At 43.7% G+C, this 27,452-nt stretch overlaps 2 protein-coding genes across 8 annotated transcripts in view; one reads left to right on the plus strand and one right to left on the minus strand.

The window, feature by feature from the left end:
- The window catches only part of LOC105831760 (exosome complex component CSL4), a 197,024-nt gene that overhangs the window by 110,667 nt on the left and 58,905 nt on the right, over positions 1-27,452 (plus strand). The window lies entirely within an intron of this gene.
- LOC105831757 (homeotic protein empty spiracles) overlaps positions 19,528-27,452 on the minus strand; it is a 39,416-nt gene continuing 31,491 nt past the window's right edge. Inside the window, exon 3 of the mRNA XM_012672133.3 lies at positions 19,528-21,450. Within this exon, the coding sequence (XP_012527587.1) occupies positions 21,172-21,450 (279 nt within the window). The 3' untranslated portion in view covers positions 19,528-21,171. The remainder of the gene's footprint in view (positions 21,451-27,452) is intronic.

Genomic DNA, 27,452 nt, shown 5'->3' on the forward strand with positions numbered 1-27,452 from the left:
TCCTGCGCGTCGCATTATGCGAATCAGTCGGCGCGGTTTCTCTCGGCACTCTCGATCGCGGGATAGCTTATCGGATAAATGGCTCGCTTAAAGTGAATCACGACCGCCTTCGTAGATCCAGTTTGATCGTTCCCGTGCCTGACGCGAACGAGTCACTTCCACCTTTCGGAGAGGTAAGTTTAAACAAAATATACTTTGACGCACGTTATTCTGCAGGGAAAGAACAATTTTTTGCCGAATTATCTAAAAATTTAACTATACATATAGATAAAGATTTGAAAATAATTTTATTCGATCATAAAAATAACGATTTAGGACACTCGTGAGTAATGCTGTAAAAAATTTCAACATTCTAGAAATTTGAACACCTACTTAATTATTTTTATTATCCAATAAAATTATTTTTATCCCTGTATCCAGTTAAATTTTTAGATATTTTAGTATAAATTCTTTTCGTGTAATTGGATATAAAGTTACACAACAGACAGCCATATGCGTTTTATTTTGTTTTCTTTCGGAGATATATTTCTTCACTTTCTTTTCGAGATATATGTCATTGAATACGAGTAACATTTTTTTCAAGGCTTGTTGACTAGGAAACATTTTGGAATTTGCCACTTAATTATCTAATTCGTAATATTTTAGTGAGAGAGTCTGGTGTCGATTATCCGTCGAAACAAATTATCATAGAGGAATATAAACGTGAGACTTTATATGTTAACCTTTCAAGCGTAGAATTTCTCTCTATAAAAAGAGAGGATTAGAGAAAAGACTTTATAAAATTTATATTTTATAAGAGTGAGTGAAAGACAAGTGAAATTCTCTATTAAATTGTTTCCAAATGTAGGCGACACGGAAAGAATAATTTTGCTGACATATGCTGAGATTTAACTGAATGCAGATCTGTAAATAATTTTGTTGAACTATCGAAATGATTATAATAAAGAATTATTGAGTATCATGAGCGATGTTGCAAAAGTATTGACAGTCTAGCTTTATAATTATGAAGGGAATAAAATAAAATTTTTATAATCGATCGTAAAAAATCGTGCGAGACTAAGGAAAGCGAAATCGACTTTCGTATTGCGAAATCCGGACGAAATTCATAGAAAGCGGCGAGCAAAAGCGCGCGCAGCGTGCGCGCGAGCGGGTTCCGGAAATTAGATATACCGGTAATCGCGCTATTAATAACGCTCGCAAACGCGGGCCTCGATTCATTATTTAACGGCAATTAGGTCGGTATAAATTGATTGCAGGTCGGCGCGGCGCGTACGCAGCTGGATACTGCTAAATAATACGTCGCCGCGCGCTCAATGACGCGTGACGAGAAGCCCTCGCGCGAATAAAACAATCGCGGCCGGTGAACGCCGCCAGCTGCGCGACAGACTAATCGGCGAGTTCGCGATTTAATCCGATTTCGTCCACGAATCAGGGCTTCTGCGTGATTCGTATGCTGTCCCTTTCGATTGCCGCGATTAGAGCTGAACGAATCAATGATATCCCAGATAGCAGAGAGAGTTCAAAGAGAACTCAATTGTATGTCACTAATTATGAATTCTTTTTGAGATGCAAAAGAATTCTTTTTACAAAAAGTTGAGTTCTTTTTGAACTCTTTGTGCTATCTGGGATGATATCAGGAAGTCGTAACGTAAGTGCGAATAGCGGTAGCCTCACGGGCCATTTCCTTCGACTGTGTTAAATGACGCGCACGCAAGTGCCGCGAAAAACGATCGGCACGGGCCCAATTAGCGGACCGATCGCCAATATATTAAACTAAGCGCGCGAGGTGAATCGAATCGCGCCTTACATCGTCGGGGAGCGCGACCGCTTAATCTTCCGCGATCTGGCACATAGGTACGGTCGCGCGGATCGTGTAATCTGCAATTCTAGAGCGGAATAGATTCCTACTAGCTCCCGCTTCGAGTTTTCTTTTTTTACAGGAAATTACGAGTGCATTCGAGTGTTACAAAGGCCGGCAGCTCGCGCTCTCTGTACGTGTGTTCCTCCCTCCCTCCCGGCGAGGCGAGGAAAACGCGCTTCTGGGTCGATTAACGGGGCCGTTCAACCCTCTCCTTCCCTCCGCGAAAATAGCGATCGGCGCGATAAGCGCGATTTTGTGGATATTTAATACATGTCGGAGCCGATACGAGAGCGGCGATCGCGCGAGGCGATAGCCACATATCGGAGCAGCATTTCCGCAGTAATTACACTGATCGCCCGATACGTCTTGATACCGCGGCGCTGGGAGTTCTTAATCGCCAGGCTCTAATTGCACAGGTGTTTATGCTGGTCGCTAAATTCCGAACGGCATCAGGCCGGCCGCGTTGAGCTCTGGCGCGCGCATGCAGGGCGCCCCCGGGTATTACGATTGCGGAATATGATCGTCTGTAAGTGCAATCTTTACACGATTAATATTTAATTCCACGCGCAATTTAATGGAAGCCGCATTCTAGGACGCGAAACTCCTAGTACTGTTTTATTATCGATAATAACATCTTTCCTTCGCACTCGATAGCTAATCGACGTAACACAAAACATTACGATATTTTCTGAAGATACTCCACCGCTGTATAAGCATTTTTTTTTTTTTTTTTTGTTGAGTCGCAGCGTAATGAGGCGTACGATTGAGCGGCCGACGATATCGTAATTCGACTCTCGAGCCAACGAGAAACGAAGGCCGCGAGAGTTTCGACGAGAGTACGGGTGCGCCGTCGCCATCAGCCCAGCCGTCATTTTTCACGTCGGCACAACAAATGGTGGTGTTTACCGAGGATTTATACGTACGCGTGGGTGTCGTTTCCATTTTTACGCCCGCCAGTTCGGCGGTTTACGCCACGAGGAGTACGTACGCGCACCCTACACACATACACACACTCGGACACACCCGGGGGACTCCCCCGTACGTGCTTGTCAATTGCGTGGCGATGCGGGGTTCACGATTGGATAACGCGAGGTTGCAATGCTATCGAGCTTCGATTATTGGTTAGACACGGGGTTGGTGGGCGAGGCTGGAGGCAGCATTTGCAGACGGCATACACCCGCACCCGTTCCCGTTCGTGTTCTCCCTCTCTTTCTCTCTCTCTCTCTCTTTCTTTCTTTTCTTATTTCGTTCCTCTCGTCTCGCTCCTCTTTATCTTCTCCGTCGGTTCCATCCTCGTGGCCTTCGCCTCTCGCGCGAGATGTAGGACCAAAACGAGCACCCAATTAACCAACAATCCGAAACAATTTGGTCGCTCAGATGGTATCTCGGCGCGAAGCGAGGCCGCTGGACCGAGGGTATCTCGAAACCTTAAGCCCGTACTCACACATCGGAGACTCAGACCGGTATTACCGCAATCCAAACGTATTATTCGTCCCCGTAGCGCGAACAAATACCCGTTGAAACGTATCATTTATACATTATCATCGTACAAGATATTGATAAGAATTACGCGTTGCGTTATATAATTCAATTTCATTAATTAACAACTTGCATTCTAATACAAAGTCACAGTGAAGAAAATGCTACGTTAACTTCAAGTTGATATTTGTTCGTGCAGGTAAGGGGTGACTTCTCGGTAATTTCGAGGCGCGGAATTACGCCGCCGAGAGGTTCCCACATCCTAGCGCGAATATTATCGAGCGCGCATAATCCTCCGTATCCGGCTACTCTGCCATTCGTCGATCTTTAACCCTTCCGTTAAACGCGCGCATTCTCGGAGAATTTCCCCTTTTGCGATCTCGCGAAAGCGACGCGAGCGAGATACGGGGGAGATGCATTCGTGCATAAGCGCAGTTCGACGAGGGTCGCAGGGAGGGAATGAGAAAGAGTGAAGAGGAAAGAAGATTTCAGCCGTAGGTGGAGGCGCGCACCTACTTCCACCGGCGTGCATCTCAACGCCGATAGGCCGAGAGCTCTCTTTGCACGCTTATTACCCTAATATCAGTACTTAACACACTGTTGCCCGCACATATTCGTCGTTTATTTGCCGTGGCAACGACCGGGTGTCCCGTTTTACCTGACGATGACTCTACCGCGACGTCAGACATGGATGCAAACTCGGCTATCTCTCCTCTTCCTCTTTTTTGCTTTTCTGCGCTGCGATCCAAATGGATGATCCTAACGTAATTACAAGTCTGATAAATTAACATAATGACAAACAGTGTGCAGCAAAGTAGAAATGCTCGAACAACACGGCGTGGTAGGAAATCTTCGGAAGTTTGTACACGCGATATATCGTTAATGATCGAGCGAACATTTACATTTGATGTTTGTAATTATTTGTTAAGGAGACGCGGAAATTACACGAATATGTCGGGTAATGCCGGATCCGAATTGACGATCGCGATTCGAAAGAAATTCGAATTCCACGGAACGATCTTATCCGCGGTCGAAGAACGGGAATTATCATAACGTTACTGCCAATTTCAAGTGAGACGGTCGAGACGGGAGACGAAGAGAAAAGAAAGAGCAGAGCCAGATCGGAATGAGAAAGACCGAGAGAAAGAGCAGAGGAGATCGGGAGAAAGAAAGAGGAAGACAAAAGGAGGAAAGAGAAGGTGCACGAGAGGAAGAAACGAGACAAGGACCGCGTCGAACGTTTCGCTCTAGGCACCCGGTATATAGATCGGCCGTAGCTGGCCCAATGGCGTGGCGTTCTCGGCAGATAATTATCACTAACCATCAGCTATTTGCGAGGAATGGCTGATAATTGCTACGTTGTTGAGCCTCTGCCGAGCGATAACCTGCCTAGGACTCCTTTTAGACGAGCAGCTCTCTCGCGCAGTCACTACAACCTCCGGGGCCCTAAGGCCCCACGGAATCCTCTCATGGCCTTTTATTTTACTTTCCTCTCTTCTCTTTTCGTTCTTCTGCTCGCGCGCAGGACTTTACTTCGCGTGGCGTTTTGGCTCGGTTGCAAGCCGAAACGTCCAGGATATACTGACGTTCTCGCAACGTTATTTCTATCAAATTTCTAAAATAAAACAATTTTTTATTTTTTAAATTAAATTGGAATTTTCACAAAGCGGAAATGGATACCATTTTGTTCCTACCAATGTAGATTAATTTTAATCTCGGTTTATTTGATCTTTTTTCTAATTTTTAGGAATAGTGAGGGAAAAAGATATGCAGTAAATTAAACTTTTTCTTCTCTAGTATCAGCTTTATTTTTTAAAACAAATTTTATTAAAAAGAAAACATAATTGTATTAATTAAGATATTTTCTCTGTGAATTTACGCTTGACTGCGATTTCAGCTCTATATATCTTGATCAAAGTCGCGAATAAAGATAAAGCGCTCAGCTTAGCATCTTGTAGATTCTTGCGTTTTTCGGGTGGCACGCGATTCCGATTTATCGCGTCGCGGCCGAGCGGATCTCGCGTTTAATATCGTACACCGTAAATCTCGACGGCCGTAAAACGCGCGTATAATTGTTCGGTCAGGGGGAAGAAGGGGGAGAGCGAGGAAGGGAAAAAAGGAAGGAAGGAAATCGACTCGCGTCCCACCTCGCGGAAAGCGTTGTCGCGGCATTAACGCGCGTGTATACGTACATACCACCGGTCTGCGATTCCCTCTCGCCGGTTAGATAACTCTCTTATTGCCCTGTAAATCGTAATGTTACACCGGCAATTTAATAAGCCGTGCGCGTTCACTTATCCCCGCTGACGAGTCCGGGCGCACATAATAATGTTAATGGCGGCGAGTATATCTTCTAGGACAGCGAGAGGAAGCTCGTTCGTATACGTGCGCGCGTGTGCGTGTGCGTGTGCGCCTACTACCTACATTTACAGCCGTACACGCGAGATAATACGTGTAATCCTTTGAGGAAATCAGGCACGTGAATATTTCCATCGGCCGATCTGTTTATTCGCGGACGGCAATATCGCAACGTCGCCGTAATAATGGTGTCGCATCCGCAAATACGTCGTCATCGATAAAACACGGTTGACAGATATACTCGATCTCCGCGACAGATTCACTTCCGACTGGGAAGGGGGGAGATATCTTTGATTCGACGGATCCAGCGGAAAATTGCACGGCGAGGGAGGATTAATGGAAGCCGAGATAAGAGATGACATAATTCGTCGCTGCGAGCTCCGCGCTCAGGGTCCGAAATGGATTCATCCGCCTACTACGTGATGTAGAACAACTCCTCTCCCCGTTGAAGCGCCTCGCAGGCTAGACTTTTAGCCTCGACGCGATTCTAAACCAGTTCGGAATCCGTGCCTCGGCGAAATCGCGCCTCCTCGAGGCTCCTCACGGCGATACACGATCGCATCCGATCGATTAAGCTGCCCCGTCGCTGCCCCACGAAAGAGGCAGTAACTTAACGTACACACGCGTGCACACGTACACCGACATAAATTACCAACGGGAATCTCAAATGTTAGCGGGTTCGCGAACTCCCTCGGCGAGGCTGCTCGTGCAGACAATCGTTTAGGAGGTGATAGGCGCAACGCAAAAATTCACCCTCTCTTCCCCGCCAATAACGTGTAACGTGGCTGTTTGCATTCCTGTCAGCACTACGCGGTATACGCCTGTATATGCGATAACCTGTGCGAGAGTGGCAAGCACCAACACGCATACGGACGGCGCACGTTAGGAAGAACGGTCGAGTTCGCGCGGCGAGATGAAGCGCCGCGTTGCATCCAGCAGCGAGAACGAAAACGGCGCTCTTCTCGGCTCCTCTCTCTGCGGCGACGAGGAGGAGAGGGACGAGCGGAGAAACGAGGGCCGGGCGGGGGAGTGCAGAAGGAATAAGGTGTAATCAGTTTAATGAATAGTCGCCCCGCGTAATTACGGTGAGACCTGTAGCCACGGATTCACGTACGTACTCTCATACGAAAGCGGACACATTGATGCGCCTGGATTCAGAAGTTGAGGAAAAGACAAAGACAGATGGATGGACAAATACAGGGAAAAAGAATTGATATCGCGTATAGCTCGCCGAGAAGCGAAACAAAATTGAAAAATTTCTGGATTGAGGTCAAATCTCAAGGTGTAAGTTAAGGCAAGATTAAAAATTAAATTACGATCTTAAATAAAAAAAATTAATTAAATAAATAAATACGTGAATTCTAAACAATAAATTATCTTACACAGCTTAAAAATTTTAGATTTATCACAATGGTTTTGATGAGAAATTTTCAAAGTTGCTTGAACATCGGTTAAGTGATCAGATCGATTCCATTTGAACTCTCGATCACGTTACGGAGAACGTAGTTTCTAGTCGTTGAGCCGGGTGCACGAGTTTTTACAGCAGTTCGTAACCTGTCTGTGCGAGCACTCGATCGTCAGTAGGTAGTCCTTGGATCATGTGAACTTGCCAGCGATCGGTTAACGAATCGATCGAAGGAACTCGATGTGGATGATTCGGAGAACCAGCAAAATTCCCCCGTATGATTACCGTTTTGAATGAATTTGTTGCATATTGGATGATAAAAACGGCTTCGACTTAAATCTTGGAAATAATACACTATACTTTCGAGAGAGCTTTATGATTTTTAAATATTCAATATTGAAGATTTTAAAGTTTAAAGCGACGATTATTTAGAATATAAAAGAAATGCAGGTAGACATGTGAAAAAAAACTGATCATCGTCTACGTAAGACATTCGCACAGCAAGATACGATACATCCATCAATCGCTCGAATGATTGACCCCTTGATGATTATCCGAGGGTACTCTCACGGGACTGGAAACGGTTCGATACGTCGATCTCGTACCTGAGAACTGTCTCGATCCGGAAGACACAGTTTGCGCGCCGTATATAAGTGTCCTGCGATTTTCTACGTTTGATTTGCGCCACGACGAGAGAATCGTAGAATCGAGAAGTCGAGGAACGGAATTACACGATTTGCCGCACGATTCCCTCATCCGCGTGCGAGGGATATACCATCGATAGGTCGCCGGTCGAGAGACCATCGAGGTCGCCAGCCCGTGGCATAAAAGCCGTGGAAGAAGAAGCATGGGCCCCGTGAGGTACCGCCGCGCGTAACGTCTAATAACCGAGTATCATCTTGGTAAGGAGGAAGGGGAGGATTTCTACGATTCGAGATCTCGATCCGTGGATCTGTCTAATGTGGGCCAACCACGCGAACCTATCATAACCTGGGCCAACCTCGGCCCGGCATAACCACATGTTTGCCCAGATAACCTCCTCGCGACTCTCCTTCTCTCCTGTTCTTTCTCTTTCTCTCTCTCTCCCCCTCTTCTTGCTTTCCTTCATTACCTCGCCGCTTCTTCCCAGTGCTATCTTACCACCCTGGATTTCCTCCCGGAATTTGCATTTCTACGAGTGCCGCTTCTGTTCCCGCAACGGTAATGCCAGCTGTATTCAATGACGGCGAATTACCTCGCACAAAAAATCTGGAAACAATGCTGATTGCGTCGCTGACGGAAGTGTTCTTTCACCGAGCGAGCGATCGAACTGGTAATCCGTATTTCGATATTGTTACTTTGAAACACCTGTAACGCCAAGTGCAACAAGTACACTTTAATCATTGAGACATTGTATTATTCAGATTGAATAAAGTATTTTTAAAATTCCAGAAAAAATTTCTCACATTTTTATTATTAATGTAATCAATAAAATGATACATTTTTTATTGTGAAAAAATGAAACGCACCAGAATAAAGCACGAGAGGAACATCTGATATGGAAAACCACGAAATATTATAAATTTTATAAATCTCTTGATACTCTTCACATAATTATGAGAGTAAGGAAACGCGCTGATGGGACAATCGATGGCAGAAAAGTCAGTGACGTCCGAAGATACGGAGACCAGTCGACCTGATCCAGTTAATTTAATCTACGTCAAACCGGCGAAGAAATAAAGCCGCGCATAGTTTTGCACCACGTGTCATCCAGTCGAGACGAAGAGCTCTCGGTACCCTCGTCGGCCATCTGGTTTCGTGGGGAACGAAACGCTGAGAAAATACAATATCTTCGCGGAGGGATCGGTCCAATCAAGGAGTGCTCCCTCGGAGCCGAGTCCAGGGCCGAGGGATAATTCTTGCGGTGCGCAAGCGTTGATCGTGCAAGCGCGATTCTTCACCTCGGACACGCTACATCGGTGTTGTGATCGGTGTGCGTAACACACGCGTCCGCATCGGGCACGCCTGCGTCTCTCCTTGTACCCACACCCGGCTGGTGCACACCCCCGACAATAATGTAAACAAAATGGTACCACTATTTCATTGGTAACCCGACACCCCTGCACTGAACCCACACACATCGCCTTCACCGTCGCCCCTTCTATTTCTGCATTCTTTCTTCCTCTTCTTCCTCTTTCTTCTTCTTCTTCTTTTGCGTCTTCTTCATCTCTGCCTCGTGCTCTTCAGTCATGTTACTTTATTCTACCCTGTACTCTTTAGAAGAATTTTTCAACTTAACGCTATGAAAATATTTATTTTAAAGTTAAATTATGTTTTGACTCAGAAAATATCTTGTCTGAGATATTTCATAAATATTTCTCGAATTATTCATCGATTTTCCGAGAAATTCTTTTAATTGCGCCAATAATACCTGTTTCTCTTGACTTAACGTGCGCGCGCTTATTCCGCAATAAGTCGAATTCGCGACCGGATTGACCTCTCGAGGCTACTCCTCATTCTGGGATCTCATGGTGTTTGATCCCACTTTCCGCGAACGTTCAAGTCGAATGACAGAAATGACAGTGGTTGTTAGACCAGGTAAGGACTCCGGGTGAAACGACAAATGCCGTAACGTTCATTCGCTCAATTACCAATGCATCTTCGATGGGAACTTGTTAGAATACTAGACTAGCCGGTGCAATCACGCTTGGCCGCGATGATACAGGCGAGAAATTGCATACTTCTTTCTTAGCATGCATCTTCGATTACACTGACCGTTTCAGTCGTTAAGTTTTTACTCGCATACAGATCTGATACATGGATAAAATAATTGGCTTTGATGAATTCAGGACTTTTCAAGTTTTCGTAACTTTTTTAAATAAATTTCAATATTGGAATAAACCCGTCGCGACAGCCATCAACGTGCAGACATATTAGCGAATTGGCACTTAACAACGTGCGACAAAATAATCGCGCGTAGCTGGTGATAATTAGGCGATTAATTTTCAAGAAAGACGAACGTCTCAATGTACGTCGGCCCGACGATCATACGTTCGCTCGTCTTACACGCTTAATTTGTGAATGGCGCGCGACTCGTTTAATCAGTAACGTGTTTGGCCGTTCGATCGATCGATCGATCGATCACGAACGAAGAAGGCACAGGAACTGACTCGACGTCGTATAACGAGAGAAACCGGGGACTCTCGACGTAAGAAAATGTAGCAGAAGGAGATCCAGAAAATTGGCCGCTCGATAGCGACGATCGATCGGCAGACTTCGCCGCGGTCGCTTAATTCAACTTTAATTTGGATTTTACGAGCGTCGTTACCTGGTTGGCTCGGTGGTCCTATCGATTCTTCACCTGGTCCTGGCCGGTGAATTTATTTATTTATTTTGTGGCATACATCCGCGAAAAAGGATCGTGTCGCTCGCGTGTTATTCAAATGCAAACAACGCCCCGAAAGATATCGGCCCAACCAGGTGACTTATTAGCGCTACGGATCGCAGATCTTTTGTCGAGAAAGTCTCGAGATATCGAATGACTTTCGTCCGAAAGATTTTGTCGGAATGCGATCTATGTATCGGCTCGATCGAGACGGAAAAATATTACGCAACGTGCACGCGGTTCTTATGAGTTGAATATATACCGTACAAGATTTTGCATTTTCTGCCTTGTGTTATCTTAGTATTTTCATTATTTATTATTTTCTATTTTCTCTCTGAAAAGAGTCAGGCTCGGCGACAGGTTTGGTTGCGAATTTCGGTGTTTACTTCCAACCGCATTCCGCGCATCTCGCTTGACCGATACAATACAATTACGATGCTGATGCCGGGACACGAGGTTTCGCGCAGGCGGAAAAGAAAAATTCGAGACGCTGGCTGGCCCGCGCCTGGACGGGCACCGCGACACGCGTGGAACATTTGTCAGACACTTTAGGACCTGTCGGGCCATTGTTTTCCCATCGATTCCGGCTTGGAAAGCACGGCTTTAACCGGTGTTTTACACGCTCGGTTCCTGGAACCGGATCCTCCATCTGGGATCCCAGGCTTGTGGCATCCGAGTCATGGGCCCGACGGGCTCAGGAGGAAGAGAGAGGGTACGGGCGCGCGAGACGAGTGACGGAGCGAGAGGGGCGTAGCGGGGGCAGGTATACATGCCCCGGGACTCCGGGCCCATTTTGCCTGTCAGGCCCAATTCCGTTTGGGTCCAGGAACCTTGGAGCGCTCTCTGTTCAGCGCTGCAGTTTATGGCCGTCATTACCTCGATCGGCCTCGAGTTGAATTAAACGATTTGTTCGTGTGCACGTTCTACTTTATTGGCTGACGTCTCCTACGTGATACTTAATGTTACGTCGGTCTGACGCGGCGCGATGTAAAATTTGGTTTCGTCTCTCCGCTAAAACGTTCAGTCGCGATAATCTCGCGCGGACAGACGGTAATTACGAAGCGTGATTATCGTAGGATCTTGAAACAACGATTTACTTTTTATGTTAAAGTACATTGCACTTGTCAATGATTTTAATTCTATACGTTATATACTTTCTAAGACGTAAGAAGTTATTAGTTTATAAGTTAGTATACAAATAAGAAAAAATATATAAAAGACAGAAATCATTATAAAATTTATATTGAACGTTGTTTTGCTTGTGCAATGATTTTCTATTTTTATTTTATTGTTGCTAGTCGTTATTATTTCTCTTCTATTATACCCGTAAAATAATAGGCGAATCAGTAAGATTTAATAGGTCGAAGGTGGTTGAGCAGAAATGAGATACAGGGCTCTTCAATTGTTCGGGCATCAAGCACTTCCTGCAGAAGGTAGAAGGCCTGCGTGTCCGAACTTCTTCATTCTGTGGCCTGCGCGACCACTTATCTTCCCTAATTTACGTAGCTTGTTTCGTTCAGCGGTGCTGAACGACGTTTCGTGTCGTTAAACACCTCCTGCGCCAAATTTGAATGACAATATATCCGTCCACGTCGTTTGTATAGATTACTCTCTCTCTCTCTCTCTTTCTCTCCTCGTACCACCGCATACAAGACTCGCCCTAATTGTAATTAATCGTCTCGCAACCTTATCTTCGCAGTTTAGTTCAGTCGGATCGACCTGAATTCGCCGAAGCTATAAATTCTCATTGTAATGCCCCGCCGTTTTGCCCCGCGTACGTATTTTCGCCTTACCACGACAATGCGTACGGCGTACCATAAGTACCTCGTTAACGCGCTCATTGACATACATTAATTATAGCGTACGCGCGCCGTCCACAAATTTGCATACACGATCGTTTTGCGCGATACTCCCCCCCCCCCCCGCGATATATACCGTCCCTCTCATATCGTCATATTCGTTCCAAGTACCATACTAATTCGCCGTTCCTCATGATATAAAACTAAGTTCGCGTCACCTGCAGCACGAACGTGCAGGTAAAACTCGTCGTGGTCACGCGATTGCAGCCCGCAGTTACGTCGTCTTGCGCGATCCAATTGGTGTCATCTGCGGCTCGCGTAGTAAATGAAAACGTCGTTCCGCTAACTTTTCCGACGGCCGTCCGTCTCGCGACGAGCTATGTTACCCACGCCCGGTTGAGTACCGGTTTTCGACGAAGCGCAAGGAAGAGGAAGACTCATCCTGTTCCCTCATTTGCGACTCGCCGTTGCGTTTCTTTCCCGCTGCTTCTTCGCTTCAATTTTGCCTTCTCACTTTTTCTCCCTTTCTCTCTGTCTTTTTATGTCTCGCGGAACGAATTTGCATCCGTTTCGCCCATCTGACCGTCCCGACGAAAAGACGTTCGATTTTGACAGTCGCAACATTGCAGCACGCATCGCGGATCCGTCTCGTTATCCGTCTCGTTCACGATTGACAAGACAAATTGCGGACTGGAACTGCAAACGAGTTGTAAGTGCCAGAAATATAATTCGTACTGTTCGTGTCTTTTTTTTCCTTCGTGCAAACGGACGATACATTGTTGAATTTACGCGAAACGAAGTCGCAAGGTAGAACCTGAGTGCAGCGAAAGTCGAATAACAAAAACCGTACGGGACGATTTTTCTTTCATTTTCGTATTTACGGTAATCCCGTGTTTAATATTGCAAAAAATAAAATTCTGACCATCGCCAGAATTTCTTAATGCCAAATTGATCGTAACTTTTAACAACTTATTCAGACGTTTTATCGTCGCCTACTCGCCTATTCACGCGAATACCTACCTTATTTTCCCTTAGACCGTTCGGCTAACATTCCAATGCGACACCCGAGATGAAAACGTTCGCGATCGCTCTCTGCGAGCTGTCCGACATCGGTATCTGTTAGCGGATACTGGTACCCGCGCATCGTCGAGTACCGGTGATGATGAATGAGAGGTAAGAAGGAGGCACCGAACGAGGAGAAGCTCTCGCTCCGTCCTCGGGGAGATCATCCATCTCGCTCTAACCGCCGCCATCTTCCCTCTCCTTCTCCTCCTTCTCCTCCTTCTCCTCCTTCCTCCCTTTCTCTCCTTCACGCCGGAGGAAGTAACAGTATCCAAGTGGATGGATTCCATGCGAGGTGTGCGGAGACCGTGTGGATTGTGTGCAGAATGAACGCAAACTGTGAGGGTAATTTGCAACACCGGCAATTTACATAATTAGCAGTTCTGAACCCTCGGACGTTCCCCTACCCCTTCCGAGTTCTGTCTCCCACCTTCCCCGTTCCCGCCACCTCCGCCTCCTTCGCTGCTGTCTGCCTCCTTCTTCCCTTCCCCTCCCTTCGACCACCACTCTCCTCACCTGGCCGCGGGCCTTACGTGGTGCGCTCTTCGCCCAACAAACCGACACGTCTCTGTTTTACCCCTCGCACATTGGCGTAGGCGTTGCCTCATCGGAGAGGTAAACGAGGTATCAATTGCGACTTCGTAGATACGCCTAAATCGTTCCGGCTCACGACCGTGAGACTCGTAGAACTCTCGCAACTCATCCCATCCTGTAAAGAGAATTGAGAGGAGTCATGTAAAACTCTCTTACACGTCCAAAAACAACGGGATTTAATACATCTTAATCAAAGCCAGGAAGGAGAGAAATGACGCGAGCGAGGGATGAAGGAAGAGCGAAACGACACGGTTTATTTCACACGAAGGAACGAGAGATTTCGCGTTTCCCTCTTTCTTCATTTTTTTTTTTTAATAATCGATCGTAAAATACGGTAACCTGATATCGCGTTCGAGAAGGAGGGGGAGGAAAGCCTTCCGTCCGTCGTTGGGACTCGCGTCGTTTGGCGCTAAGTTGACGCGTGACCCCGCGGCGAGCAACAATTTGTGCATGCAAACAACTCAACTTCTCTTGCAAGAATGCGGCGTATCCTCCCCTCGTGCACTTACACTCGCGCCCCGTAACGCGCGCATGTAATCCGGCCGCTCTTATCTACCGGCACGCTCGTAACACAGCGAAACTAATCCCGCGGGACTTAATGAAACGTATTATTTTAACTCATTTACCGGCACGCGAAATACGATAAGGCGTACCGGCGCGCGCGTACCGGCGGCCGCGTGCCGATAGGGCGCACAGGGCGCACGATATAATTTTTAATCGTGCCGTTATCGCAATACCGCCGCGTTCGGGGGCGCGCGATTAAGATCGTCTCGAGAGAGAGAGAAAGAGGCAGCGGCATTCCAAATATATACCAAGCGACAACTTTATCGCAGCCGATCTAACACAATCTCATGCGTATAGCGCCTCGCGTCCGATCAAGTTTCCGCGCGAATATCGCCTCGTGTCGTAAAGCGTTCCCGCGCGGAAATCCCTTCCTATCGGACGTTTTAAAACGCGTGTAATATCGCGGGAGCGGCGCTCGCGCGTTTAACGAGCACGTCGAAAAATCGGTATTCTATTTGCGTTTAATCGACATGTTGTAATTAACGGATAAACGATCGGCGCGATAATGAAGCCGCTTCGTCCGGGAAAATCTCGGCGGGTGCGAGGATCAGGAAAAAAAAAAAACGCGCCCCGGCGAACAATAAGATCTATTAATCATCGATCGATCGGTCGGCCCGATCGATCGCACGCCTTCAGGACGCGATTACCGTGTCCCGTGAGCTATTTAATTAACGAGCCTCTCGGTCAACATTCCAATTAATGCGCGTCATTAGCACTCGTACGATTTCTCGTATCCGCGGCGATTGCCGCGCTGATTAATTTGGCCGCTTAATTGATCGATCGATAAGCGGGCGCGCGACGTGGAAATCACTCCGGTGATCTTGGCGATCGCCGGCTCCTATTCCGGTCCATCGAACGAGTCCCTCGTCGAATATGCAATGAGACAATTAATGATTAATAGCCGCGGGAACATGGTGATTTGGAAGGAATTCGCAATGGAGATGTCGGGAATAAATTAGCACGACGTACTTCGTTAAAACTTCATTAAGCGTGTCACGCTGAAACGGCGTGAGGGGAATGTCTCTCTTCTGCATTTATTCATTTATTAAATAATTGTACTGAGAAAGCTATCTGTAGCCAGAACTTTTCAAAACCGTGCCATTTTGTTTGAAGAGTTAAGGTTCAATTATTTATTTCTCAACAACGGCGATTAAAAAGGTGCTTCTATATAAAAAATTCATTGGGAACCTTTATTTTATGTTTTGTTGTCTTCATCGTGATGATTTATATTTTACATGCAGTTTACTCTCTGTCCTTTTTTTTCCTTGTGAAATCTTACTTCGTTCCACATGTTCGCTGCGAACCCGTACATATAACTGTATTTATAGCTGCGCGTATTTTCAATTTACAAATTCATTAGCATGAACCGATTAATATGTCGATAATGGTCTACAAGTCGCGTTACCACCGCGCTATTAATTTTCATTGAGTAAATTATGAATTCCGCTTTACAACACTACGTGTGTCGATGTCATAAAATTTAAATGCATCAGGACGGATAATGAGAAAAATTCTGAAATTGAGTCTCTTAAAATTCTCAACCCACGCAACCTCCCCTCTTCACGCATTTTGCATAAATTTTCCCTTCAACGGAAACGTTGAGAAGCCTCGACCACGCGGCGTTTCTATCGAGGAAAAATCAATGGCAAATTAAAATTAAAAAAAATTTGCGAATAAAAACGCCGATTCTCATTCTCCGCTGGCCGCAAAAACTTTCTGGGGAGGGGTATCTCCTCGCATCGATGAAGATAATAAGGGCGAATGTGATAGCGAATCTCCGACATCTACGATCTACCGACATCGGCCGCGTCCGCACATCCGTTGTTCCGGGCACGAAAGGAGAGGTCCGCCGTGTTTAATTACGGGGGAAACGGAGAGAAAGAGAGAAAAGGAAAAAGAAAGAGTGGGTTCCATGTCCGACGTAGTAAATTATTCCTTTTGTAAGCGGCGATTATAAAGCGATTATCGACAAGGATCGCTCCCGCATATGGATTCGACGCGGCGCGACGGTTTCTCCACGTCAAAACTCCGCATCGTCATCGTCGTCGTCGTCGTCGACGGTGGGCCTCGGTGAAAAACAATTTACGATGCCGCGAAGACACCCCTTTACGCGCATCCCGGTAATTACGGTCGGCCATTGCGATAATGTCATGTGTCCAGGAATTACCCGCGCTTGCGAGTTTCCTTATCGACGTGCTGCCCGACGGCTAAAATTATTCAATTTTTCGCACGCGGGGCTATGCCCTTTAAAATAATATGCTGCGCGAGAAATTACTGCGTGCGGAAAACAAACAATTTCGCCGGATCTGTGTGTACGTGAGTGTAAATGCGAATTATCGTCTCGAAATTACGAGTTTTCGTGTCGATGTTCGCAACATTGAATTTGCCATCTGGATACCGCCAGAAATTTTTAAAACGGTTTCTTTTTCATTACCGTACACACGATATATATATATATATAAAAAAATACACATGTGAAACACATCGACGCAGCTTTTTCTGCGTCTCTGGTTTTACAACGTCCAAACGCAATTATTTGATTTTTTCTTCCTTTTGTAGCAAAGAACTTTTGCGGGATACAGGTTAATTGGAGAAAGATGAAAGCGAAACGTTTTCATGGATGATTTAATTTATTTCGCTATATTGCTATAGACATGAACTGAATCATTCGATGGTCGTACAATTCTATGGCTCTTCACGAGTTAAATCACAATTTGCTATTTACAGGATTATTTACAAGCGAAAATCCTTGCGCCACAACTGATCGGATTCTTGAGCGGAGTAGGAATGTGCTTTTCCTACGTGAGACTCGACGTCTCCTTTCAATCAACGGAATAGGTTTATACGAAATGTGAAAACTTATCGTGTTAAAGTCTCGGTCGCGCTGACCGATAATATTAAAATATTGGTATATCAGTATCACGAGTTCGAAATTCTGGAAATTTATATTTTTGCTACGGCTGCGACGGCTTTTATGGCGCAGGGAATCTCGATCTATAACGTTAGCAATAATAATAATTTAAACTGTCAGTATATACCTCGAAACATCGATCGACGAAAGAAATACTGCTCGCGTAGAATAACGACTTAAATACAATTGCAAATACAGATTGCGGATCGTTTACACTGGACTCTCTTCTCTCGCTAAGGGTAGTTACGAAGTTTGGCACTCTCTGTCAAGTTTCGCTTTTTTTTTTCTTGCGGTTTTGCATGCACTCACGCATTCTATACATCTCGCGTATCTGCCTCTTATCAGTTTATCTATTTACACACTCTCATTCTCGAAACGAGAGAAGCGTTAGGATAATCCTGGGAAAGGATCAGAATCCCGAATTGCGCTCTAGTTTCCACACTTTATTTACACCACCCGTCGAACGTTAGTCTTTATGGCGAATCGTTTCTTTTTTTTATGGCAAGAAATATGTAATGAACGTAAATGGCGCGCGCTGATGGCAATCGGCTCATAATCTCGACGTATCGCGGACGATCGATCTTTATCTCAGGCTGCTTCTCAAGTTTTAAAAATCGCTCTGAATCACACTGCGTACAAGTAATTGTTGTGAGCGTCTTTCCAATTAAAGTTTCGGCCAAAGTAAAATTCACGAAGCAAGGAAACCGGAAGTAAGCTTTTGTTAAATGAAAAGTATTTTTCTCGCGAAAATTTCTACAGTTCCGGATCGCGATCATCCAACCAAAAAATGATCCGCCTTGTTAAAGTTGGCATCGATCGTTCCTGATACGAGCGTATCCGCCGCTTTCCGCCGGAAGCGCATCCATTTAGCTTCGTCGTCTCCGGCAGACAATGCCTCCATTAGTCGGTTTCCGATGGACGCCTTCGATTTCTCCGTCGCTTTTTCCGAACCCGTTGTAAGAATAGTCTAGCCTGGGAACCTAGCCTCGCCCTAATCGCGACGATATTTACGGATATTCGCGATTGTTCTCCGGCCTTCGGCAACGCTGAAACTAAGACGTTGAGGAACTATTCCGCGGTCAGAAGGAGATAATAAAACAGACACCCCTGCCACGTAGCGTCGTCTGTCGACGAATAAATATGAACCTTCGACCAAGGTAAATTGTCACACTTGTGATACACTCCCTAAGTATCTTGTAAATACGAGGCAACGTAACCGGATTGTCCGCACACACGTTAACATTAAAATGTCGCAGGCCGCATGAGTCAGTACAGTTTTATAATTGAAATTACACAGGTCGACAAAAAAAAATTTGTCAAGTAACTCTAATAAGAGTAAGTGCTTTTTATAGTTTTCGAATTGCGTTGAATTCGCAAGCAAGAAAATATTCTATCACGTCATGTTTTTAAGCAAACTAAGACTTAATGCCTTTCCCCCCTTCAAAAACGTATCTTTTACTATTTTAAAAAATTTATGACTACCCGTATAGCACGAGACCCTTGCAGCTAGATTGCAGCAACAGGGTAATCTTGCATATTGCAATACAATATTTCAGAAACATTGTTAAAATACAGATATGCATTATGATTTTAATAATATTGCAGCAGCTAGCTAGTTTAACACATTGTGAAAATCAACTGCTAAGATTGTATTTTGTATAAATATTTATGTTTGCACATTTTCTGGTTTATCAAGCATTTTATACAAGTGTATAAAATTGTATAAAATTGTTCTTGTACTGTACGAGTCCATCGTGATTAGTCACGTAGAGTGATTTTTTAAAATAGTAGTAATTTCTATAATTAAAGAAATTTGTCGAATCAAATACAATTCAATTTTATAATTTTGTATTCACAGCAAAGTTTTAATATTAAATTTCAACGTGATTTGAAGACATTTTCTAAAAATTACAGCGTTATAAATATTACATGACCAATTTTTACGACATGTATACAAATGTCAAAAATTAAAACAACAATTATAAATATAAATTTGCAATTGCGCTATTAATAATGTATTATAATACTCATTATAATACATATTTTATATAATAGTACGTATTATAATAATACGTTATTAATAACGTATTGCAAATTTGTTTATAATTATTTGCTTAATTTTTAGTACTTGTATACATATTTTAATAATAATTGCTATAATATTGTTACAATACAGTGTAATTGCAATATTTTTAAAAAAGATTTCACCATGTTTTTACCAATATTTCGCAACATTTTGGCAATGTTATAATCAAATGTTTCTGCAATGTTTTTACAAGTCTCTTATGCTATATGGGTAGAAATTCTGATTTGTTAAAGACTTTGGAAAAATTACAAATTAAAGTTTGAATGTTGTTCTTTTTCGATAATGACTCGAAATCTGTCTAAAGCTTTTTCAAATAATAATTAATTATTCATTGAGAATTAAAAGTGAATTATCATCGTTCTTCGCGAGACGAGTAGCACCAACAATAAATGCTCCGTTTTCATTACGCGAAAAAAGTTTGACTTATGTCAATTACTAGTAAATACATCGTCTCGATGTAATGTAATTTTTCATTAGAATTAAAAAAGTTTGATTTTTTGGTGCTCGCTTTAAAAACCTAATATGTAACATCTTTTACAAACGTAGGAAACAAAGAGAAAGAGGCTCAATAAGACTTTAAGATTTCAGTGCATTAGTGAAACAATGGATTATTATGATTGCCGAAACGTATTGAATTTTAATATACCGTGAGTTTTCGAATCTTAAAAAAAGGCAATATGATTAAAATCGACTGTCCGATTTCGCGCTAAAGTCAGAGACGCAGATCATATGAATCAGAACAGTTTTTATAAACAGTTTTGTAACGAAAATTATCAGAATCAAAGCCAATCGATTTCGAGGACAATAACTCGAATTATTTCTACAACTTTTTTAAAGGATTACCATTACAATACAATCGTTATCATTAATAATTACACCGATAACCGAAAGCGAATTATCATCGTTCTCGTGATGCGAATAATAATTACAGTAACAGCAATAGTAAATACTTCACAGTTGTTAAACAAATAAATTCGATTATCTCTGCATATATCTTTTGTACGCTTCGTTTTAATTCATACAATTTAGTGGCAAATATTCTGTGCATATTTGAACTGAAAGATTTGCTGATTCTGTTATCTGCTCCTGACCATTACCTAACTCGCCAACACCTCGAAAAATACGTAAAGTATTTGAGTTTCGAGAATGTTAGTGAACTCTAGAACGATGTATCTATTTTGCCGACCCATCTAGCACAAGTTCGGAATACAACTCGATTCGGGAATCCTTCCCGGCGATTGATGAAAAGTTTCTTTTCATCTCTCTTTTTCAGAATTGAAGTTGTCGCCAACTGCTCTCGTATTCACGACATCTGGTCAATCGCAATACGATGAGTATTGTTGTCGGTCGCTGTCAGACACCACCACTTCCGAAATTTTTGACTTGATTTTTGCATCGGGACTCATACCCGAAGTCTCGACCGTAATTCGAGGCGAAGAACAAATTACGCGATCACTATTCCATAAAGAATTCACTCACTGTTGTTAACCTCCTGCGCTAACACGACCGTAGGCGCTTTCGAAGTCGAACAATTCGATTCTTCGATGTCAACTCGAACAAACCTGTCGATCAGTCGGTGTCGCACGTGTTCTCTTCATGGATGGCTTCTATCGTCGCTCGTACTCTCCTCGCGGTCTGTTCAGGACTTGACTCGATCCTGGATCCTAATCCAGGCAGAGAACGTCTAGCTACGCTTCAGAGCCGCTCGAGCACTCTTCGGCCTCTGGATCGATGTGCTCCTCTTCCTCCTCCTCTTCATGATGGTAGTCGCCGGTCTCCTGCTGCCATTTGCTGACGTGATGCGTATTTTTGTTATTGCTATTGTTATTAGCGTTTCCGTTGCTACCGCCACCACCGCCGCCCCCGCCACCGCCACCGCCACCTCCCGATTGCTGTTGGGCTTTCGCCTCTTCCTCCTGCTGCATCCGCTTGTGTTTCGTCCGTCGATTCTGGAACCACACTTTCACCTGAAACATCAATTATTTTGCTGCAATTAGCTTTTCAAGAACCTGATAATCTCATAACGCAACAATTGTAAATATTATGCAATAACTAATATAACGGCGATAACTTAGGATATGATCTTGAATTAATCTTTTCTTAAAACAAAATTTTTTTTAAGAAAATACAATTATCAAATAAAAAAAACGTGACACAAAAGTTATAAGTCTGCAGCGCAACTAAAACCTCTTGAGCTATACTTTATATGTAAAAGTCGACGTTATGAAAATAAATATTTAAAAAAAGGTCAGATCTTTGCAGGGAATAACATAGAATAATTAAATCTAAAAACTTTTCGGTTATTAAAGAATGATCTCGGATATTTCGAGAGGCTCGGTTCACGATAGGCAGGAGCCTATTGAGAGAAAGTGTAGTTAAGGATTTCCAATCGGTTTCGGTGGAGGGAACGCGCCACGGAAGATAATTCTTCGACGAACCCGATGGAGGCAGAAGATACGCGACGTTCAACGAGAGGTAATTCGAGCGTGGCCGTCCCCAGCGAATACCGACGTATCCGCCAATCGATCTCGGCGGGCCAATCCCTACGTCGAGAGACAGGGGGCGAATCGAACCCCTCGTTCTTGCCAGGTTTGCCAAATTAAGTGGCAACTAGTTATAAGCCCGGTCAACCCCCGATGTATCAAGGAACCATCCCTAAACGGGAGTATCCGGTTACAATGGTACGTGTCGCCGGCTCTGGAAGAAAAGGGGGATGAAACGCAGGGAAGAGGGGAGGGGGGGATGAGAAGCCCGATCGGAGCATTGTCCTCGAATTGACTGTTAAATATACGCGTCGTTTGTGAGAAAAGGGTTGAATGAGCTCCATTTTGAAGCTATCTACGCGGAAAATCAGCATTGTGACACGAGAGGACACACGCGCGCGCGCGGTAAAAGGGGTGGATCGAGCGTTGAAACGGGGATGTTTGTCTAACGTCTCGGGTGGCTGCGCGGTTTTGACAAGACCCGGGATTATCTCTCTACACGGTGAACTTCCGCAACGAGATGAAGCGAAGCGTATGATTTCACGGCCGTTTCGGGGCCATTATGATGAAAATTACAATATGAATGGGATAAATAATATGAATTTATTATTGTGTTACCAAAAATTTATTTTATTATTGGCGCGTAGGATTCTTATACGAATATTTTTAATATTAAAGATATAATAAAAATAGGTTGCTTTTATACGCAAACATTATATCTAATTTAAATTAATTGATAACTTTCGAAAGTAATAAATTAAGTTTTAAGTAAGAATCTAATTAATACGAGTCGATTCAAGTTGAAGTAAATTTCATTCCTTTATATATAAAAAGAGAGAGAAAGTTGGCCAAGTTACACTAAAGCCTTGAATTGCTCTCGTGTCACGTTGAATCTAAATGATTCGAACAACACCCCATACCGAAATATCTCTCCTTTAAGTCGGCATCAAATATCTCACCCCTCGGGACCATCTCAAGGTTGTTATTTACCGCTGACCAATCGAGAGGCAGAAAAGCAGAAACCAACTGCGTGCCCGGGGGACCGCATCGGGGTCGCGGCACTTAACGGGTGATTAAGAGGGCAAATAGAGAGAGCAACCCCTTTCGGACACACCGTACTTTTGGGCCTACCCTTTCTCCTTCTCTCTTGCCGAAAGCTACCCCGTCCCCAGACATGGAGCGGCGTCGCGACGCTTAATCGGGTTACCCCCGTTTCGTAATCGCCTCCCGTCAACCCCCGGGGTTGCCATGGCGATCACGGGCGGTCCTGAAGCCCGATTGGCGGATCCGCACGCACGCGAAAACCCGGGCATCCCCCTCTCGTACGCTGCATCCCCCAGGATGAGCCAGACGCTTCATCCCCGCCGAACAACCCTCTCTCCCCGCTTTTTATCTCTGTCTCTCTTTCTCATCCCTTTTCTCCTCGTTCACACCAATACCTGGATTTACACTCAGTTTAAGCGCCTCCTCACCCCTCGCGGCTACAATCTCTATCTTTCTCTTTCTCCGCATCCTCCATCGACGCCAGTATTTCACGGACGCGCACGTTGTAAAAATCCTATAAAAGCTTCCAACACGTTCAACGATTTATTCCCTGATATATTACCCCACGGAGTTTAATGCACGACGGTAACGCACGATTGGGAATTTGCCCCCGTCGGTGTCGGGGACGAGCGGAGATCGACGAGAAAGCGGTCCGACGCCGGCGTCGGTTGTATCTCTCGCGTGTTGTATCGATTTCCCGTCGAAAATTTCGTGCCACCCATGAAATCTTAATTCCTCATTAATGGACAGGTAAAACTTTAGAATCGGACGCGTGCTTGGAGAACTCTACTCGCAATAGCCGACGAAATACGGTATTTCTCTTTCCTTACTCTCCAAATTTGAACTAGCGAAATCTTATTGATTTACAATGCTGTACTTCTAACTGTTGTAACCGTCAGTGATTTCAATTATTAACAAGGAAGTATTCTTACCGGAATCTGTACTATCAATGCACTGAAAAATAGTACAGTTATACACTGAGAGAAAAATGCCGAAGTATTGAGAACCATATATTTCTCGTGACGTTTTCTTCGATATTTATTTGTTATAAAAAAATTTATTTGTGAAAACGAAATATACATTTCTGTGAAATATCCTGTGAAATATACTTTTGAAAATATATATTTTTATAAAATATATCTTATTTAAAGAGATAACATCGAGTATGCGTAAAAATAAATAATTTATTTGCTAGAAATAAAACATTTAATTTGCCCTATTTAAATAAACCATTTATTAGAAAAAAATACTTAAAATTTTTTAATAAAATTTCTTAACAAATAAATATCAAAGAAAACGTCATAAAAAATATTTGGTTTTCAATACTTCAATACATTTTTTTCTCAATGTAAGTATAGCTAAAATATATAGCTTGTATATAGCGTATAGTCTGAAATAAGAATAATACACTGATTTAAAGAGTACAGGAACAGTTTGATACTTTAGATGATTCCAATCGGATCGCAACGTATTGCAGTATTTCCCTCGAATACTTCTCTGCTTTTCCCTGCTTCTTATTTGATTCCTCAGTCATATTCGTTCGCTGATTAGCTACTTCTTCTGACCATCGCCTCGTCTCTCGCACTGCCAAGATTACATTCTATTCCCTCTATCGTGTACCTGGGCTTTTATATTTCGCCTCTCTGAAGCTACGCGAACCGTCGGACGGGCACACGGTGCGTATGTACGACTGTCACGGGTATTCGCGTTTCGCGTATAAGGTGTTCACCTGTCACTTAGGCGCGTTACTCCGGGAGCAGCTTCAATTACGTGCCTGGAAGGTGCGCGCCGGCGAGAGAGCGTGCCTTGGCCTTTTATCCTGGCGTTTCGCCGGCCGAGGTAAGCGAGGAGCCGAGTTTATCGCAGGTAAACGCGGCCGAGCGCGCGCGTATCCGCTCGTTATCTCGCGAGATCGACGGACACTTTTCCGTTCGTCTGCATCGCGAGGAGGAGCGCTTGTCGAACGTCTCCCTCACACGCGATGAGATTTCTCGTTGAAAAAACAACTTGAATCCCGGCTCGAAAGCGCGCGGACGTTGATTGTTACTTTCGATACGATTGCCGTCTTATTTGCAAGTTTTTATTCCTTCGCTTTCGAAATTGTCGAGCTTATTTGTCCCATTACGATCCTCGATATTTTCGGAAGGGCTAAATTCGTATCGTCATTTTCATCGTAATTCAATTTACCAGAAGATCTGGAAGTTTACTTTTAAACGGAAGCAGAGATTTCGCAAGAACTAACTCCGTCATCTTGTACAAGTTACAATTTTATCTTCATCGTGGAACGAAGTCGTAAATGAATGAAACATCACCCGAGGGGGTCAACTGGAAATAAATAATTCGTGCGTCAAAGGTTGAACAACGCTGCGAGGAGTATTATAGCTGGGAATAAAACTCTACAAATAGAATTTTCTAATTTTAGTGCTGCAAATGTCGGAACCGCAACGTGAGTGCATTATGCGTGCATACGAGTGCTGCCTATAGCTAATCATGAATCACTAGGCACGTTTGCATCAAACGATAAGCTTGCGCTATGTATATAAGAGTTATACATACATTGTTAACATGTACGGTTGTATGTGTACATAGAATTACATTAAAAAGAAAAACTTTTAATTTAAAGTTATCAAAACGTTTATTTCTTGATTTTTAAGTATATAAAAATGTTTCGAATGTTTGCAATTTAAAATGTCGGTTGTGTCCAAACGTATACAAATAAGAGGTGTTTAAGCATCGTTTAAAACATTTTCAAAACAACAGGAAAAAAGAAACAATTTAATACCTTAAAATTGAATACTTCTTTTATAAGTATATAATGTAATATATATATATAAATAATATATACCATAACTTGCATTAATAGACAATCATTTGTAACAGCCCCCATATATGTATATGGAAACTGTTACAAATAGTTGTCTATGTAAATTACACCTGGAAATATCCGCGATAAGCCCGAGACGTCCGTCTCAAAAGGAAATTAACTTTGCTATCAATTGCGGACCGGTTGCGTACGGACCGTCGAGCGAGGTAATTAATGTAACGACGACAACGGTGTAATAAACGCGCGCGACGAATGTCGTTGGACTCATCAAGGACAAAAAAGAAGAGTGACGTGAGGCCGTATACTCGTATGCACGTATATTCACGCGAGTTAATCTGCTCGTCTCCATCTTCGGCACAGGCGTGTGCGCGCACATAAACGCGCGCCCGATGACGAAAGCTCACGTCGCGTCGCGACGTCCATCGATAATCGCGGATTTAATTAATCCCGATTATTAATTGATATTCTAATTATGCGAGAGCCAAGCCACGCCATTCGACGGATCGCGCGAACGTGTATTGCGGCTGAAAACGCGCCGCCGAGCGAGGAGAAGGGAGGCACAGGAAAGGAGAGGTTTCTCTAATCTATCGAGGCCTTTATGCGCCCCGTTAAATATAATTACGTTTATTGCGACCGTGCTCGCCGATTGGTCGCCTTTGCTCCCGCGATAAATTGGATATTCGCTAATGGAAATTAATGCCGCGCCGCGTGTGTCGCTACGCGTTTCCCAGCTGCAAAGCCCCTGCGAAGTTTATGGCGTACCACTTTTAGAATTTCCGCGTAATCGATGAAGCGCCTGATTTTCTCCCCCCTCCCCCCAAATTGTACAGAGCGTCTGTCTTGATATTTGTCAAGATCAATGACTTTTTTCTATTTTAATCAGGACTTATCTGAAGTATAAAATTTTTCGAAGGACCTTGGTGCACTAACTTTTAAAAAATACTAAAGTTTATAATGCGGTATTTTAATAAAATCTTTAAATGTACTATATATTGATAACATTTGAAAATTAATTTACACTTTTTTTATTAATATGCTAGTAAAGTCTAGTCTCTTAAATAATTTAAAAAATTGACTAGAAGACTAACACGTTAAAAATTATTTATAATCTTACATATCATGTGTACAAAGTACATTTTTAGCTATTAATTTTCTAGTTAAGACAGACGCGCTAGTTGCTAGTAAAAAGCATCATGTAAGTTAATTTTAATCCATGGGTCGGAGTAAAAAGAATAATATATTTTAGAATGTTAACATTAGATGGAAAATCACAGAATTAAATGAAACACTCAACTAAGATCAGATTAAAATTTAATTCGATTAATTAGAGTGTTGCCAGCTAAAGGACGTACGCCCCTTGCTCGTTCAGTCATCTTCGTCTATTTAATTACCTACCACCGCGTCGTACGCGCGTATTCGATTTCAATCAGAGCTTTTTTATCCATCCGAGCGCGCTTTACAAATCCGGCCGTGCCGGCGATTTATAATTGGCGAAGCCGTGCCGTGCCAAACGGCAGCTCGACAACACAACGTGTGCCAAGCGATTTTTTTCGTCGTGTCCGCTTTTTTCGTCGATGGGCGAGAAAGAGAGGGGAAGGGGGCGAGAGAGAACGAGACA

Source organism: Monomorium pharaonis, chromosome 1 (assembly GCF_013373865.1).
Source record: "Monomorium pharaonis isolate MP-MQ-018 chromosome 1, ASM1337386v2, whole genome shotgun sequence".
Classification (NCBI taxonomy): Eukaryota; Metazoa; Arthropoda; class Insecta; order Hymenoptera; family Formicidae; genus Monomorium; species Monomorium pharaonis.